Here is an 18,024-nt window from a genome sequence, read left to right as displayed (position 1 = left end):
TTGCTGCTGTGTTTAGTTGCTTAGAATTGATTTTCAAAGTCTTTGTGTAGGATGTTACCTTCACGGGTTCAGTTTTAGTACCACACCAAACGTTGACAAGTTGCTAAGCTGGACATATACATAGAGCAATGATTGGTCTTTATACGTGAATACAAGAATAAACTACACTTTTGATCTAGTCTATAGAGCTATAGATCCGATCTGACAAAAGAAAGAGAACAAAAGTGAGATCAGTACGTAGTAATTGGCGTAGATTATTTATTGAACTATATAAAAACAAAGATGAGAGGAGAGAGATAATGAATAGGAAGCAACGCAATAAATGAAACCAACCACCAACTAACCTCACACCGTCTACTCTCACTTTCATGCATTTGCAGGCACTCTTGGCTCTTTCTCTATATAAACACAAACGCTATTACGTACTTAAGCATAAGAGATAAAAATTAAGATTATGGAGGGGCTCTTAAAGTTGTCGACGTTGGTGATTGTGTGCATGTTAGTGTCAGCTCCAATGGCGTCCGAGGCAGCAATCTCTTGCGGCGCAGTCGCCAGCAACTTAGGCCAATGCATTAACTACCTGACCCGAGGTGGTTTCGTTCCTCGAGGGTGTTGCTCTGGCGTTAGGAGGCTCAACAGCATGGCTCGTACCACCCGTGACCGCCAACAAGCTTGTCGCTGCATCCAAGGAGCAGCTAGAGCCTTGGGTTCCAGACTTAACCCAGGCCGTGCTGCACGTCTTCCTGGTGCTTGCCGTGTTAGGATCGCTTACCCCATCAGCGCAAGAACCAACTGTAACAAGTAAATCTACTCTCACTCCATTTATACCGTTTGCTTGAGAGTTGTAATAATTTATTTTGGAGTGTTACTAACCATATAATGGTGTGTTTGGTTGGTTGCAGAGTCAGGTGAATATGAGAGGATATGACGTCGCTGAAGGTTTTTTAAATGTAATTGTTGAGAGAGTATTAAAGAATAATTAAGATGTCACTAGTATAAGTGTATCATTTTACTGTTGTGTTGTTTTTAGAATTTGTGTGTTTCATGTCTTTCTTGATATACGAAGGTCTATTTAATTGGTCATCTGTGTTATGTATTCCTCTAATGATATTATGGAATTACGATATGTATTGTTTCCATATGCTTCACTTCTTCCGTGCGGTGTAAATAAACTAACACTGACACTAGGCATTTCTAAAACACTTATGAATCTATGATCAAACTGTCTTAAGTAGATGTTAAAAGAACTATGGCTAGAATAATATCATGACCAGTTTTGGACATATATATACATTCCATTTGACTCCCAAAATTTTGGTGATTAACGTTTATAAACCGTTGTGTATAACCCCTCGAATCCGTAACTATTTTAAGACCCATAAATATCAAGGTAGATTTTTTTCTTTTTTTGCTAAAAAAGTGAAAATCATTTCAAAAAAATCAAAAAAAAAATCAAAAAATGAAAGTTAAGATGTTACAATATAAGATTCAAATAGTAAGACTCTTAGAGCATGTTTATTCCTAAGAAACCTATTTCTTAAGTTTTTTTTGTCTAAAAAAAAAATTAAAAAGTAAATCAATCGCGGACCGCCACGAGTCAGTGGGACCCGCGAACAGTGTAAGAAACTCACTAAAATCGGTTTTTAATTAGTTGTTTTTGTAACCGATCCTTAAGGAGTGAGCCCACGCACTAAGAACCTCACTAAAGACCTCGGATAAACATGTTCTTAAGACTGCAGGTACTGGCCTTTAAATAGGTCTTGAATAGTATGCTTTAGAAAAATGATCATACTTCAATTTCTTTTCTTTTTTCTTTTTTCTTTTATATATGGTCTGTATTAAAAAGACGAGAAGAAAAATATTTATATAAACCATGAAAGAAGATTCAGATTTATTCACTTTATAGTATCCTCTATTTTTTTTAGTTCGCAAGAAATATCGTCTCTTTATAGTATCCTTTTGTACTTTCTTCACACTGTGATCATAACTTGTTCCCTTGCATTCCTCACTATTTCTTTCGCACTCTTTCATTTTCGTTGCAGTGTGTAAAGGAACAAGTTTTGACTTGTGAGAATATACTACATAGGATTAATTTAGCAATCATAAGTTGTATTTAAAGTAGGTTTTTTTATCATGTCGACCGATTTAAGACATATCGCCTAACGATAGACATTCAAATCTCTTTTCCCGTCTAGAATAATATTCAATCCCTTCAGTTACAAAAAATAATAATAATATCAATACCCTTATTTTGTCGTTTTCCTGTGATGTCTCCAACTCTTTACCATTGATGCTTTTGTCCATTAATTTCTTACTTGGACCATTTCCATTTTCATTTTTTTCTCATTTTCTTTACATCCTTGAAATGTCACTTGATCATCATCTTCGGTCCACATGTCCAAGATCTTATTACTCAATTGGAATGGACTCGTACGAGTGGCCTTATAATGTCTGCTTGTCCTACATTCGTAACTAAATGATTTTATCTTGCGGAAATTTTTTTTTTTTTGAAAACTTGTGTAATGAAAGTCTTTTGAAATAGTCATATGGTTTCCTCCCATTGTCTAATGATAATGTAAAATTGATAGACTCTAATTTGTTGAAATATATCTATTTTAGTCAAACCAAGTAGAAATATCTTTTATATCCGGGTTAAATCTAGATTTCTGATGTAAAGTCTTCTTGAAACTCAACGAGCCAAAGATCGGGAAAGCAATGTATTAACACTGGAATATGTGAATTTTAAATGTTTAATAGTAATTCCTGTTATTCATAAAATTAGCATGCATGAGAAACTAAGCATAATTATATTAACGGGTACGCCTCCCATTCATGAGCTTTCCCAATTATAAAAACCGCACCGACGACATTAGAAAAGTGAAAACGATAATTAAAACAACAATGGCGTTTGCTTCAACGACCATCACGTGCCTCCTCGTCCTTACGGTCTATATGGCAGCTCTAATAGAGTCACATATAAACGTGTGGGACAGTGACAACCACAATGGCTCAGTGCATAGACTACTTGACCAACTGTAGTCCATTGCCATCAGACTACTGCTGCGCCGAAGTCAAATCATTGAATCAAATGGCTCACACCACACCGGACCGCTGACAAGTATGTGAATGCCTTAAATCACTTGTTAAGGCAAACGATGGATTCATCAATATCGAGCTTGTGGGCACACTCCTTACCATTTGTGATGTTTCAGTTCCCTACCCAACTAGTCTCAGCACCAATTGTGACGAGTACCTCTCCATAACTTGTTTTTGTTTTGTACTGTATTACATTTTTTGTTTCTTTTTGGAATACGGAAAAACATATTGAATTCGACTAAACTACAACATAGATACATGGTTCACGAAATATTGCATACACTGAAGCAAAGAGTACGAAGGAAAAACTGCTACAGCTTATTACATTTTCTTGTTGTCTTTAGACCATCTCCAATGGTGCTTCATTTTCCACTTTTTGCTTTATTTTGAAGAAAAGTTTGCTCCAATGGTACTTCATTTCTTGCTTTAAAATGAAGCCATGAACATAGTTGCTTCAAATTTGAAGATATACTATTCACATCTTCATTTTTGAAGATAAACTTTTTAAATTATGAACTGCTCCTCAACTTTTATTTGTTCATACTTTTTGATAAAATAAATTATATTCGTTAATATGATCCAATTAATTTCTAATAATTATTCTTTATTTTCATTTAATTAATTGTAACATTAGATATACCAAACGTTATAGTATATTCAAAGATTTTTTGGCTCGATTTCGAAGAATCAAGGATCAAGAAACTCATTTCTCACTTCAGAACGCTTTAATTGGTCACTCGTAGGAGAAATATATGTCTAGTGCTTCTTCATAAAATCTGATGTTCTTTGCTTATTTATTTATGCTATGTGTGCTAATTTTATTTTATGATAATATTTACTTTATATTAATTAGTTATTATGTTGGATTAGTATTAAAACAAATAGTTGGGTAACATTACTAAATATGAAAAAATATAAAGTGTTTTTAATAATTAATGATAAACTAGAGAAGAAATAAAATTAGAATATTTTTTTTTGAAGAAGAAAATGAAGTAGACCATTGGAAGGAATGTTGCTTTATTTTTTTTTTGTTTTGAAGAAAGTGAATATTTGGAGATGAAAATGAAGCCAAACTTTGTGGATGTTATTAGTGGGTTTTATCTTAGTATGTCATGATACATATTTGTATTGTTTTGTTCGAATGTTGCAGTATATCGACTGCCGTGAGAAGGAGGCAAGAGATGTACGATTAATCAAAGTTGTCAGCTTTTCACCTAACATCATAATTATTCTGCTGCTATATCCATTTTATGACCTCTCATTCTCTTATTATGTAATCATCCACTTCATATGGTAATCACGACAAAGAAGCCCCCTCTCTCTTCGGCACTTAATTTGATGTTTGTACTGTACACGTACCGTCCTGCCAGGGATAACACTTGGTCGCTTACGGTCTTATTATTACATTGGTCAAGAGGTTGCATGAAAAATAATTAAGATGCCACTAGTATAAGTGTATCATTTTACTGCTGTGTGTTGTTTTTAGAATTTATATGTTTCATGTTTTTTTTTTTTATGTTGGATTGTATATTTGTATTATTAAGCCATCTAGGCAAAAAGTTCTAAACAATGAAAACTACCAAAACAAATGTAAGAAAAGGGATACATCAGTAGGGATCCAAAGTAAATTAACACATATTTAATTTACGTATGGATGACTAAAGATTTTTCATATAAAAGCGCAATATTTGCTTTTGGAATAGTTGAATCTCAAGAGAGATAATCTTCGTATTAATCCAAAAACACCACGCTTCAAACTGAATTGAGAATGATTGTCACTCTCTTTTTAATACTCCAGTAGAAGCCACCGAGATAAGACAACTCTTTATATTGCTTTATTGATAATAATAGAGTCAAAGAGATTACTGTTCTATAGAATTTGATGTTGCCTTTTGAAGTAACTATAGTTTGCAGCAAGAACTCCATCACCGTCACATGAAAAACCATCAACAATTGAAGGTAGATCTGTCAATTACATTTTCTAAACGGTTCAATTTAACCAAAGTTTTTGTTTTTCCAAATCCGTTGGAAGAAGCACACAAAATACAATCAAATTTTTTGCCAGATTTAACTAAATTGGCAATCGAAAAAATTAAGTAACCAAAGATAAATCAAATCAAAGAAAGAGAAACAGAACGACTCAAACAGGCCGATGACAGAACTATAGAAACTTCCGGCCATTGGCTTGAAACCTAAAAAAAATCTCTTTTTTCTCTCTTGTTGACCGGTTTTAAGGACTAACCGTTTATGCAAAGAACACCAATCGTGAAATACGACAAGTTTTTTTCCTAATCGCTTCTTATGTCTCTGTGGCCGACGGTCCATTTAATTGGTCGTCTTTGTTAATGTATTCCTCTAATGATATTAATGGAATTGCGATAAGTGATAAAATCACCTAACTCTCTCATTAATCTTCACACAGTTTCGTTAAAAAATATTTCATTAATCATTTAACCTCTAATATTTTAATCTAATCATTTAAATTAAATAAATTTATTAAAAAAAATAGGAGAGAGACAAGTCAAAAGTTCTCTCAACCAAACTTTTAAGATATTTGTTACAACTTAAAATTGTACGTGGCATTCTTCTGTTAATTCACATGATTTAAAGAAAATGAAAATAAATGTATAATTAAAATATTAGTATTTACATTATTTTTTTTAGAAACTTTAATAGATTTTCTAATGACTGGAGGTGTTCTAATCTGTAACTATTTTAAGTCCCATAAATCTCAAGGTAGATTTTTTTTTTCCGCTAAAAATGTAACTATGAAAGTTGAGAAATTACAACATAAGATCTAAATCGTAAGACTTTTAAGAATGGTACTGACCTGTAGATAGATCTTGAATAGTATGCTTCAGAAAATCATATATATATATATATATATATATATATATATATATGGTATATATTAAAAAGATGATATATATATATATATATATATATATATATATATATATACTAGGATAAGACATGCGTCTTGCGCACGGTGAGTTTATTTATATATATTATGAATAATTTTTTTTTATATTTGATCATTTTATATTTTTATTTATACATATACAATATTTTTTTATTATATATTTTTTTTTCTGATGGACCGGATCAATTTTTATTAAAAATGGTGGATCTAAACTATAATTAATATACCATGGGTTGATCGGATTGGATATTAAACAAATTATGACAAATTTTTTTATTTTTTTCCACCGAACGCATTCTTAAAAAAATGAACAGCACTGTTTCAACAGTTGAATTATTTTGACATTCATCTTCCATATGGAAAACTTACATTTTTGTAATTTAAAGTCGTTTTAAAATTTCAAATTGTAACATATAAGAAAAATTATAACATATAAGAAAAAATAACATATAAGGTTTCCTCATTTTTGTAATTTAAAGTCGTTTAAAAAAATTAAAATATAACATATAAGGTTTCCTCATTTTTGTAATTTAAAGTTATTTTAAAAAATTCAAAATATAACATATAAGAAAAAATATATTTTTTATTATATGGTTAATGTGATTGTTTATTTTTTTAATAATATAAAAATTAAACAAAAATGAAGAAGGATGCGAAAATTATTATCAAATATTTATTATTCATAGTCATTAATTGCTATATATATGTTAATCATATTAGGTAATTCCGTATCTTTTATTTAAGGAAAAAATATAGAGAAAAAGACAAAAATAGCACTAAATCAAGTTTTTGTTCCCAAACTAGCACTCAAAGTCAAAAGTCACAAAAATAGCACTTAATGTTTTATCAAAAGTCACAAACTTAGGGTTTAGAGTTAAAGGGTGGGGTTTAGGATTTAGGTTTAGGGTTTAGGGTTTAGAGTTTAGGGTTTAGGGTTTAGGGTTTAGGGTTTAGAATTTAGGGTTTAAGGTTTAGAGTTTAGGGTTTAGAGTTTAGGGTTTAGGGTTTAGAGTTTAGGGTTTAGGGTTTAGGGTTTAGAGTTTAGAGTTTAGGGTTTAGGGTTTAGAGTTTAGGGTTTAGGGTTTAGAATTGAGAAATGAGGTTTTGGGGATAAGATATAAACTTAGAAAGGTGCTATTTTGGTCATTTTAGTTTTTGAGTGCTATTTTTGTGATATAAACTTAGAAAGGTGCTATTTTGGACATTTGCCCAAAAATATATGCTTCTTATATTTTGGGTTAATATAATGTTCTCTAGTAATTGGATTTATACTAATATTTTTCACTTGATTCTTAAGCTGCCACGTAATCTAAATTATCATCTAATTAAGTGAAAGCTAAGCAGAATCTCTTTTTAATTAATACAAACTTAAAGTTACAACTTTTGAAATGATCTCCAATTAATATATAGGGGATATATACCATAAAAGAAAGTTCAGATATATTCACTTATAGTATTTTTTCTTCACACTGTGATCATAACTTGTTCTCTTGCATTTCTCACTCTTTCTGTCGCCCCACTCTTTCATTTTCGTTGCAATGTGTGAAGGAACAAGTCGTGACTTGTGAGAGTGTGACTACAACATGATGATTAATTTAGCAATCACAAATAATATTTAAAGTAGGTTTTTATCATGTCGACCGATTTAAGACGCTAAACATATTGTCTATTCAAATCTCTTTTCCCGTCTATCTGTTTTCAATCATCCCCTTCTTTTGTCATTTTCCTATGGTGTCTCCAACTCTTTACCATTTGATGTTTATGTCCATTAATTTCTTACTTGGGCCATGCATTTCCACCATTTCCATTTTTTATCATTCTCCTTATAGTTTGTATCCTTGAACTGTCACTTTTTAATCATATTTCCACATGTTCAAGATCTTATTACTCCATTGGACTCGTATGAGTGGCCTCATAAGTTTGCTTGTCCACCTTGTGTGATAGTCAAAATTAGGGCTGGGCAAAAAATCCGAATCCGAAGAACCAAACCGAACCCGATCCGAAAAAGTAGTACCGAATCCGAACCGAAATTGATTAAATATCCGAACGGGTTCAAAATTTTGGTATCCAGAGAACCGAAACCGAACCCGACCCGAACCGAAGTATTTCGGGTACCCGAATGTATCCGAAATAGATTTATATATCTAAATATATTAATTATTTTTAGATTCAATGTATATTAAAAACATTAAAAATATATAAGATACTTTTAAGTTGTCTAAAATACTTGAAAATATATACAAATATTCAAAAGTAAATTTCTAAAATAGTATAAAATATACTCAAAACACCAAAAATAGTTGAAATGTCTACTGATTGTCTATCAAAATATTCAAACAAACCAATTTATATGTTAAGTTTAGGTACTCTGACATATGTTATTCAAGTTTATATGTTATATAGTATTTTATTTACATATTTTGAGAAATTGAAACTATATATTGAATTTTAAAATTTTAAAAATCATTTAAATGGGTTATCCGAACCCGAACCGAACCCGCAAAGATCCGAACCGAACCCGAACCGAAATTTAGAAATACCCGAATGGAACTAAAATCTTTAACCCAGAAAACTCGAAACCCGAATAATCCCGAACCGAACCCGAATGGGTACCCGAACGCCCACCCCTAGTCAAAATACATTACCTTTGCGGAAAAATTATTTCTTTTTGTAAATGTATTTTATCACTTTATGTAAGTGTTTGGAATAGTCATATGATTTCCTTCCCTTGTTTAATGATAATATAAAGTTTATAAACTCTAATTTCGGAATATATCTATTTTTAGTCAAACCAAGTGGAAATATCCATTTAGTTCCGGGTTAAATCTAGATTTTTGACGTGACATCTTCCTGAAACTCAACTGACCGAAGGAAGATCAGCAAAGCAATATGTGCTCTTTCTGTTTTTTTTTTTTAAAATAGACGACATTTTGAATTTATTTTTTTTAATTAGATGACATTTTCAAATTTTCATGTAAAATTTATTGATTTTTATGTTATATGATTTTTTTTTTTCTGAAGGTTCTTTTTATTGATTATATTATGGTTAGTTAAATAATCAATGATATTTTTATTTATATCTGTATAAAATTAAATATTTTTATAATCTATGCGCACAATTTCAAAACATCAAATAAAAATAAATGAAAAGAGTATGTGTTAACATTGGAATATGTGAACTTTAAATGTTAAATAATAATTCATGTTATTTTATATTTCCTCCGTTTTATAATAGATGATGTTTAAAAGATTTTCGTAGTTTCAAAATAGATGATGTTTTGATATTTTTATGTTATTTTTAACTTTATTGAAAATTGTGTAACCAATTAGATGTTGTAGTCATTTCTGTAATTGGTTGGATATTTTTTAAACCACTTATTAGAGAAAAATAAATTTCTTAATCTTTGTGCAGTAAGGAATAACATCATGTATTGTGAAACGGGTGGAGTATAGTAAAGACATGTTATCTCTTTCTTGGGAGTGTTGCCACGTCAGAAAGTACTACAAGGAGAATGTGACACCTGTCCCACTACCAAAACTCGGCGTTTCAGATTTAGCGATTGTGGGCCCGACACATTTATTAAAAGCGACAACAAACTTTGTTTCGATGAGTTTTTGCATGGTTAACGTTGGGTAATTGTTCTAATTTTAATGGGTTTTTGTCACACAAAATTGGGCCTGGTTTAGTTAATGTTAGGTCACAACTTTTCGCCGTCTACGTTCTTCTTCGGTTCATCTTCCTGGTGATAAGAAATCTGCAAAACGTTACAGAATCTTGCTGAATCCCACTCCTCACACAATTCATCAATGAATGCATTCCCTCTTTACTCCCTTTCTCTGAAGCTTCAAGTATAAAAAGGGAAAATCTTCTTACGTGAAAATCATCAGTTTAATCCTCTCAATCATAAGCTTTTACAAAAATTCACGGTGGCAATGTTTGTATATTTAGTGACTTCTATTGTTAGCTTTTGCGTTTGACTAAGGATTTTCGATTTATTAGATCAATTTATGGAATCATTTTCATCTTCTCTATTGAATTTTTTAATTCAGTTTCTACAAAGCTTGAGAAGAAGCAGTGATTTTGTTATGGAATATTTGTTTGGATAATTTTATAATTTGGTTGAGGTGGTGTTCGACTGGAGCAGGAATCTGATTATTTTCTAATATTAAGTACTTGGCAGGGAAAAGTGTTGCTGAAGTCGGGATCTATCTCTCAGGGTTCAATAAGGTCAATGATAGTCGATACTAATACGAAAATTTCTTTGAGATAAGGAAACAAATGTATCTTGCAGCTCCAGGTTGGAATGATTTGTTCTTTTAATTTATTTCTTGAATATATGGTTTGGCTATGTTTTTCTTTGAATTAATGATATTCTTTGTTTGTTTATTTCAGAAATGACAGAGCAAAAGCTGCTGGGATATACAAAATATCTGAAAGTTTTTATACGTTTAATAAAAAACTTTACAAAGAGATCATTCAACTTATGACTCTAGAGAATTAGGTATATTTTGCATTTGCACTACAAGAAAACAGCGGCATACTGAGGGAAAAAATCGTCGGTATGTCGTCGGAATAACGCTATTCCGACGACATACCGACGAAAAAAATCCTCGGAAATAACTCCTCGGAAATTCATCTTTCCTCGGAAATCTCTCGGAAATTTCCGACGGAATTCCGAGGAAATGAATTTCCTCGAAATATTCCGACGACATATTCCTCGGAATATTCCGAGGAATTTCCGACGAAAAAAGTCCTCGGAATATTCCGAAAATTCAAAAAGAAATAGAAAACATATTTAAAATACAAAAAATAATAAAATAGTTTTTATAAATAAAAAAATGTTTTATAAATACAAAATTAGTTTTAATAAATATAAATATTTTTATAAATATGAAATCATCTTTTTATAAATACAAAATAGTTTTTATAAATACAAAAAATAATAAAATAGTGTTTATAAATAAATTTTTTTTTTATAAATACAAAATTAGTTTTAATAAATATAAATATTTTTATAGATATGAAATCATCTTTTTATAAATACAAAATAGTATTTATAAATACAAAAAATAATAAAATAGTGTTTATAAATCAAAAAATGTTTTATAAATACAAAATTAATTTTAAAATATGAAATCATCTTTTATAAATCCAAAAAATGAATTTATATACAAAGAACGTTTTGTATATTTAAAAATAGTTTTTATAAATAAAAAAATAAAAAAATAGTGTTTATAAATCAAAAAAATGTTTTATAAATACAAAATTAGTTTTAATAAATATAAATATTTTTATAAATATGAAATCATCTTTTATAAATCCAAAAATCGAATTTATATACAAAAACGTTTTGTAAAATCGAATTTATTTAAACGTTTTGTAAATACAAAAATAATAAACAATTTATAAAAAAAGTTCTAAATCAATTCAACACAACCAAATCACAATTCTAAACCTATTACACAACAAATCACAATCCTACCCAATCACTCTAACAAAAATCTATCAAAAAACTTCTAAAATCATCAAATCTACTTAAAAACCTAACAAATAGGACCTAAGAGAGTGGGATAAGGTCCTTACATGATTTGTAAAGGAATGGAAAGGATTCGCCGGAGAGATCGTCGCGAGAGAAGGTGGAGAACGCCGGAAGGAGAGAGAGATCGCCGGAGAGGAAGAAGAGAGAAATGGGGAAGAAGAGAGAAATGGGGAAGAAGATGCGGTTCGAGTTTATAAAACCTTGGGTCTGACGGATATTTTCCGTCGGAATTCCCTCAGTATTTTCAATTTCAATTTTCGCGAAATATTTGGCGGCTTGTTTGCCCGGTTAAATGAAAATATTCCGAGGAAATTCCGACGGCCACTTAAATATCCGTCGGAATTTCCTCGGAATATTTTCATTAATTCGAGGAAAAAGAATATCCTGTGCATGTATTTCTATTAATTTATATTGTTCCTCGGAATTTCCTCGGAATATTCCGAGGAAATACCGAGGAACTAGTGTTTGGGGTTTCAAAACATCAATTTTTTTTGCCGTATTTCATTTCTTATACAATTGTAATGCATACCATTGAAGATTCTTTGTATAGATGAGCATAAACCATGAAATAACAAATTTCAAAACGAATTGTAAGTATTCCCTTTATCGTTCATTAAAGTGTATAAGTGTTTCTCTTATGTTGTGGGGATTTCGTTCATACAATCGGAAAAGTGTTTATTATAGGGTAATGAACAAATTTTTGACTTCATAATGAACGTAAGACACTTAATAAGGGTTATATAGGTGTTATTCAAACCGCAAAATGTTGTTTTCGGTTTAAAAACCCTATTTCCTCGGAATTTCCTCAGAATATTCCGAGGGAATTCCGAGGAAACCCTTTTCTTCCTCAGAATTCTGTCGAAATATTCCGAGGAAATTCCGAGGAACTAGTGTTTGGGGTTTCAAAACGTCAATTTTTTTTTAAACGGATCGATCGATGGATATATGTCCAAAAACGCATCGATCGATCACTAAGATGGACCAAAGCGTAACAATGTGATCGATCGATGAGATTATCCCATCGATCGATCGAGGATATCAAGTGTTCCTCGGAATTTCCTCGGAATATTCCGAGGAAATTCTGAGGAACTAGTGTTTGGGGTTTCAAAATCTCGAATGTTTTTTTATAAACGGATCGATCGATGGATATATGTCCAAAAACGCATCGATCGATCACTAAGATGGACAAAAGCGTAACAATGTGATCGATCGATGAGATTATCCCATCGATCGATCGAGGATATCAAGTGTTCCTCGGAATTTCCTCGGAATATTCCGAGGAAATTCTGAGGAACTAGTGTTTGGGGTTTCAAAATCTCGAATGTTTTTTTATAAACGGATCGATCGATGTATTTATGTCCAAAAACGCATCGATCGATCACTAAGATGGACCAAAGCGTAACAATGTGATCGATCGATGAGATTATCCCATCGATCGATCGAGGATATCAAGTGTTCCTCGGAATTTCTTCGGAATATTCTGAGGAAATTCTGAGGAACTAGTGTTTGGGGTTTCAAAATCTCGAATGTTTTTTTATAAACGGATCGATCGATGTATTTATGTCCAAAAATGCATCGATCGATCACTAAGATGGACCAAAGCGTAACAATGTGATCGATCGATGAGATTATCCCATCGATCGATCAAGGATATCAAGTGTTCCTCGGAATTTCCTCGGAATATTCCGAGGAAATTCTGAGGAACTAGTGTTTGGGGTTTCAAAATCTCGAATGTTTTTTTATAAACGGATCGATCGGTGTATTTATGTCCAAAAACGCATCGATTGATCACTAAGATGGACCAAAGCGTAACAATGTGATCGATCGATGGGTATATGTCCAAAAACGCATCGATCAATCACTAGTTCGTCGGAATTTCCTCGGAATATTCCGACGGATTGATGTTTCCTCGGAATTCCGTCGGTATATTCCGAGGAAATTCCTCGGGAAATTCCGAGGATTTCATTTTCCGTCGGAATGTCCGTCAGAATACCGATGTTTTCTTGTAGTGTTGTCTTAACATAATTAAACTTTCTAAATTGCATACACTTAACAGTTAAAGTGTGTGTGTTTGATATCTCCACAGGGAAAAGGAGTAATAGTCAAAATATGGTGTTAGACAACAATTTTTTTTTTCTTATGATATTGTTTGTCCTTTGTTTTAACAGTGATCTAGGAAACTGCATTATCCTATGAGACCATCGTCTATACGTGCATACACATATCGTGAAGACTAAAGGATTTAGCTTGGATTTGTGTGTTTGTACGTCATTATTTATTCAAAGCGAAAACACAACTCATGTGTTTGAGCCTAATACTATTTTGGCTGCCATCCCTACCTCTCTCTCAGGTTCATTTGTTAAAGAAGTTAAAAGGGAATATTTTTAGTAGTAGTTTTGCTCGGGTTTAAGCTTTGAGATGAGTGCTCTTTCTCAAAGGACTCGAGTAGGAAGAGCAGTAAAACAAACTCAAAGTTCCAAGAAATATAATGGACCATTGTTAGAGGGAGGAAAATAGGAGCCGTGGTGGCCGAGAAAGCCCCTTATATTTCTTCACATTTCTCATATATATGTTAGAAATGTATAATTTCTCAACTGTAAGATCTGATCTACCAGTTGTGCACTTTGGTTGCTTTTAAATTTAATTCATCTGATTCTTTGTTTTCTCTTTTCATAATTCTTTTTGTTTATTGTATATAGTTGAGTTTTCTTTCTTTTCATTAGATCACATAATCAAGTAAAGCAACACAAATAAACATACCATCTTTATTTTTAATTTGTTTTTGAAGTTTTACTTATTTATTATTCATTAATTATTTAAACCAAATATTTTAATACAACACTTAATAGTCCACAAACACTTTAATAATCAGTGACATTTTAATCCACCTCAATTAAAACCGTTTTAATAAAAAAGTTCAAAGTAATTTTATAATAACTTATAATTTTAATATTTTTGGTACTAAGAAATCTAATAGTCTAAAATATTTTATAACCAGTCATATATATTGAATTCAAATAGCATTTTAATCAAAAAGATTCAAACATATTTTATATAAAATAATATAATCAATAAGATAAATTATATTACAAAGTTAATAAGATAAATTATATTACAAAATAGTTTTTTTAGAAAAAAACATTAATGTATATCATCTATATGTATATCACATCATTAAAATAATTCATATAAATAATTTATTAAAATAATGTAAAATTATTATATTCCAACACATATAATTTGGTTTTAAAATAATATGAATTATTATTTTTTATTTTATAATATGATTAAAACTAAATGATTAGAAAAGCTCATCTGTATTTTTATTATAAAGCAGACAGATTCATCATAATTTGCGTAAAATAGTATAATTAATAAATTAAAATATTAATAATAAAACAACTATATACTCTCTAAAAACAATAATGAAATAAATTTTGATATTTGTTATTAAGAAAATAATAAAAGTTAATGCTATTTTAAACTAAAAATAGTTCACATATTTTATCAAAATTTAACATATATTTTTAAAACTTGAACTCCTCATAAAGTTCAATAACTTTATAAAGTTAAAATAACAATGTTGAGTTTTACTTGACATCATTAAGAACTATCAAAACCCTATAAATAGAAGAACCCTATTGTATTACTACAAACATGAAATTAGTATTTATGATAGAAATCATAAATCTTATGATACTGTACCTAACTGAATAGATAAAACCACCAAATTTTATATATGTAATAAAAAGGGAAACAACTTCTTAAATCGAAATCCAGATAAAATTGCTATCGTTTATCACAAATACTAAAATAGACATACATGGTATTAAATGGAATGAGTGAAAGCATGAGAATTATCTGAAAAGGTTAAAAAAACTGAAAGTTCAATGGATTCAAAAAAAAAATTATACAAGGTAGAAATAATTATAATTCATATATTTAATTTTAACTACAGTTTCAAGTAAATCAAGGTATTTTCTCAACAAGTTCTCTCTTCACAAACATGGATTATCTTTTCTCGAGAGTCTTTCCGCAGATGGATGATCATCAGTTTGCATTGATACTATGGTTCATTTGGAAAGAAATGAATATTAAAGTTTTTAATAATCTGGGCATTGATCCTAGGGAAACGCTTAAATTTGCAGAAACAGAATCAACACTCTGGGCTGAGGCATAGATATTGAACGAACAGAGGATAGTACCACACGTAGAGGTTACGACCCTACCATCAATTCCAGGAAGATGGTGTTTCACAGATGGTTCCTGGAAAGAGAATGATATTTTCTTCGGACAAAGTTGGCTCAACGCTCTAGAAGGATTTGATGGCCTTATAGGGGCGAGGAATGTTCGGGCTAGCATATCTTCTCTTCATGCGGAGATGGAAGTGGTACTTTGGGCAATGGAATGTATGAGGAACTTATGTCAGTTTCAGGTTACGTTTGCAACAGATTATTCTCAATTGGTGAAGATGGTTTCGGAACCAGAAGAATGACTAGCTTTTGCAAGTTTTTTGGAAGATATTAAGATCCTGAAAGAAAGTTTCCTCCAATCAGAAATTATCTATGTAAAAAGGACATAAAAATCAAGGGCGGATAGCCTAGCACGCAGTGTTAGAAAGCAACCGTCTTTCGTCATTCACATGGATGAAGATCTCTCGTTTGGATAGGTTGATGACAAAAAAACAAGGTATTTTACTCACTGATAATAATAAATATAGAATAAACATTGAAAAATGTGAAATAATGACAATTGCATCATAAATCTTTAAAATTAAACAAATTTATTACTTTCAACAATAATAATAAATAGTCAATTTAATGTTAATTTAAACTTAAAAATTTAAAGTAAACTAAATATTTTAAAATATATTTTACCAGTTAATATATTTTTTATTTTTTTCATTTGTATACCTACGGGCAGGTTTGGTCCTAGTTCATTAAATTTGCATGCATGAGAAACTAAGCATAATTAACGGGTACGCATACCATTCATGAGCTTTCCCAATTATAAAAACCGTAGCGACGACATTAACAATGTAAAATCATTTACTTAGAAAACAGTTAAAACAAAAATGGCGTTTGCTTCAAAGATCATCACATGCCTCCTCGTCCTTAAGGTCTACATGGCAGCTCCAACAGAGTCACACATAACGTGTGGGATAGTGACATCCACATTGGCTCAGTGCATGGGCTACTTGACCAACTTTTTTCCAGTGCCATCAGACTACTGCTGCGCGGAAGTCAAAGCATTGAATCAAATGGCTCAGACCACTCCGGACCGCCGACAAGTATGTAAGTGCCTTAAAGCAGTGGCTAAGGAAAACAAAGGATTCATTAACATCGAGCTTGTGGGCACACTCCCTACCATTTGTGGTGTTTCAGTTCCCTACCCATTTAATTTCAGCACCAATTGTGACACGTACGTCTCCATAACTAGTTATTGTTTTGTTTTGTACTATATTACGTTTCCTTGCTTCTTTTTGGAATATGGAAAAACCTTTAAAAGCTTTTTATCCAAGAAAATATCTTGAAAGTTCATTACACATCACTCTAAAACGCACATACAAGTTAATGAATTCGACTAAACTACAACATAGATAGATATTGTTCACGAAATATATATCTTGCATATACTGAAGCAAAGATTAAGAAGGAAAAATCGCTAAGCGCTTATTAACTTTTCTGGTTGTCTTTAGTGTTTTTTTTTGTCTTAATGTCATGATACATGTTTGTTATGTTTGTTCGAATGTTGCAGTATATCGACTGCCGTGTGAAGGAGGGTAGCTAGAGATGTACGACTAATCAAAGTTGCCAGCTTTATAACCTAGCATCATAATTATTCTGCTTTCCATTTTATGACCTCATTGTCTTATTATTAGTAGTTGTCCACTTCATATAATAATAACGACAAAGGAACTCCCTCTCTCTTTACTGTCACTTTAATGTATGTACACGTACCGTACCGTCAGGGTCAGGGATAACACTTACATCTTACTATTACATCTAATATGATCAAAAGGTACTTGCAGGAATAGTTGAGATTTTAGTCGACCGCATTGGCCGAATTATCCGAAGAGGATCGTTTAACCGTCGCAAGAGCACGAAAGGGGTGAATGTGCTTTTGCTTGCAAACGCTTAAGCACCTATGAAAAAAAGGTTTGGCGTAGATATATTTTGCAGCATACAAGTTCGGTCCAAATGATAAAAGCTAAAGTGGATACATGTGTGCGGGCCAGATCTAAAAAAATTGGGGGTTTGAAACATTTCTTAAGAACTTTAACAAATTTTTCCCTCTAAATTTAGGGGTCTACTACTATGTAAAAAGCTTCCAAATTTTTTTAGGGTTAAAGCCAATGTTTCATTGGATACAAAGTCGTGCATAGAAGAAAAGACAGAGATACAAACAAAAATGTTTATGTACAAATAATTCGCCTATGTAGATCTTCTTAGATTCATATTTCTT

The 18,024-nt window shown here is 31.3% G+C and overlaps 2 protein-coding genes and 1 long non-coding RNA gene across 3 annotated transcripts; all 3 read left to right on the top strand.

Moving 5' to 3' along the window:
• Positions 1 to 310: 310 nt before the first annotated feature.
• On the top strand, positions 311 to 1,138 carry LOC106367749 (non-specific lipid-transfer protein 5). Its single transcript, XM_013807583.3, has 2 exons — positions 311 to 801; positions 903 to 1,138. Exons 1-2 carry the CDS (start codon positions 455 to 457, stop codon positions 910 to 912), a joined length of 357 nt encoding a protein of 118 aa, XP_013663037.1. The 5' UTR covers positions 311 to 454; the 3' UTR covers positions 913 to 1,138.
• Positions 1,139 to 9,467: 8,329 nt separating this feature from the next.
• LOC125591103 lies at positions 9,468 to 10,495 on the top strand. Its single transcript, XR_007327088.1, has 2 exons — positions 9,468 to 10,317; positions 10,413 to 10,495. It is a non-coding gene; the product is annotated as an uncharacterized LOC125591103 (long non-coding RNA).
• A 6,093-nt stretch (positions 10,496 to 16,588) lies between these two features.
• Positions 16,589 to 17,792, top strand: LOC106364845 (non-specific lipid-transfer protein 12). Its single transcript, XM_013804334.3, has 2 exons — positions 16,589 to 16,980; positions 17,317 to 17,792. The coding sequence occupies exons 1-2, from the start codon at positions 16,634 to 16,636 to the stop codon at positions 17,333 to 17,335; spliced, it is 366 nt and encodes a 121-aa protein (XP_013659788.1). The 5' UTR covers positions 16,589 to 16,633; the 3' UTR covers positions 17,336 to 17,792.
• The last annotated feature ends 232 nt before the right edge of the window (positions 17,793 to 18,024 follow it).

This window comes from Brassica napus, chromosome C8, assembly GCF_020379485.1.
Source record: "Brassica napus cultivar Da-Ae chromosome C8, Da-Ae, whole genome shotgun sequence".
In the NCBI taxonomy this organism is placed as follows: Eukaryota; Viridiplantae; Streptophyta; class Magnoliopsida; order Brassicales; family Brassicaceae; genus Brassica; species Brassica napus.
The sequence above is the reverse complement of the archived record's forward strand: the minus strand, read 5'-3'. Positions and strand labels throughout refer to the sequence as shown.

Bases quoted from the DNA above. Each gene is read 5' to 3' on its own strand.
- LOC106367749 (XM_013807583.3), top strand. From the start codon at position 455: ATGGAGGGGCTCTTAAAGTTGTCGACGTTGGTGATTGTGTGCATGTTA.
- LOC106364845 (XM_013804334.3), top strand. From the start codon at position 16,634: ATGGCGTTTGCTTCAAAGATCATCACATGCCTCCTCGTCCTTAAGGTC.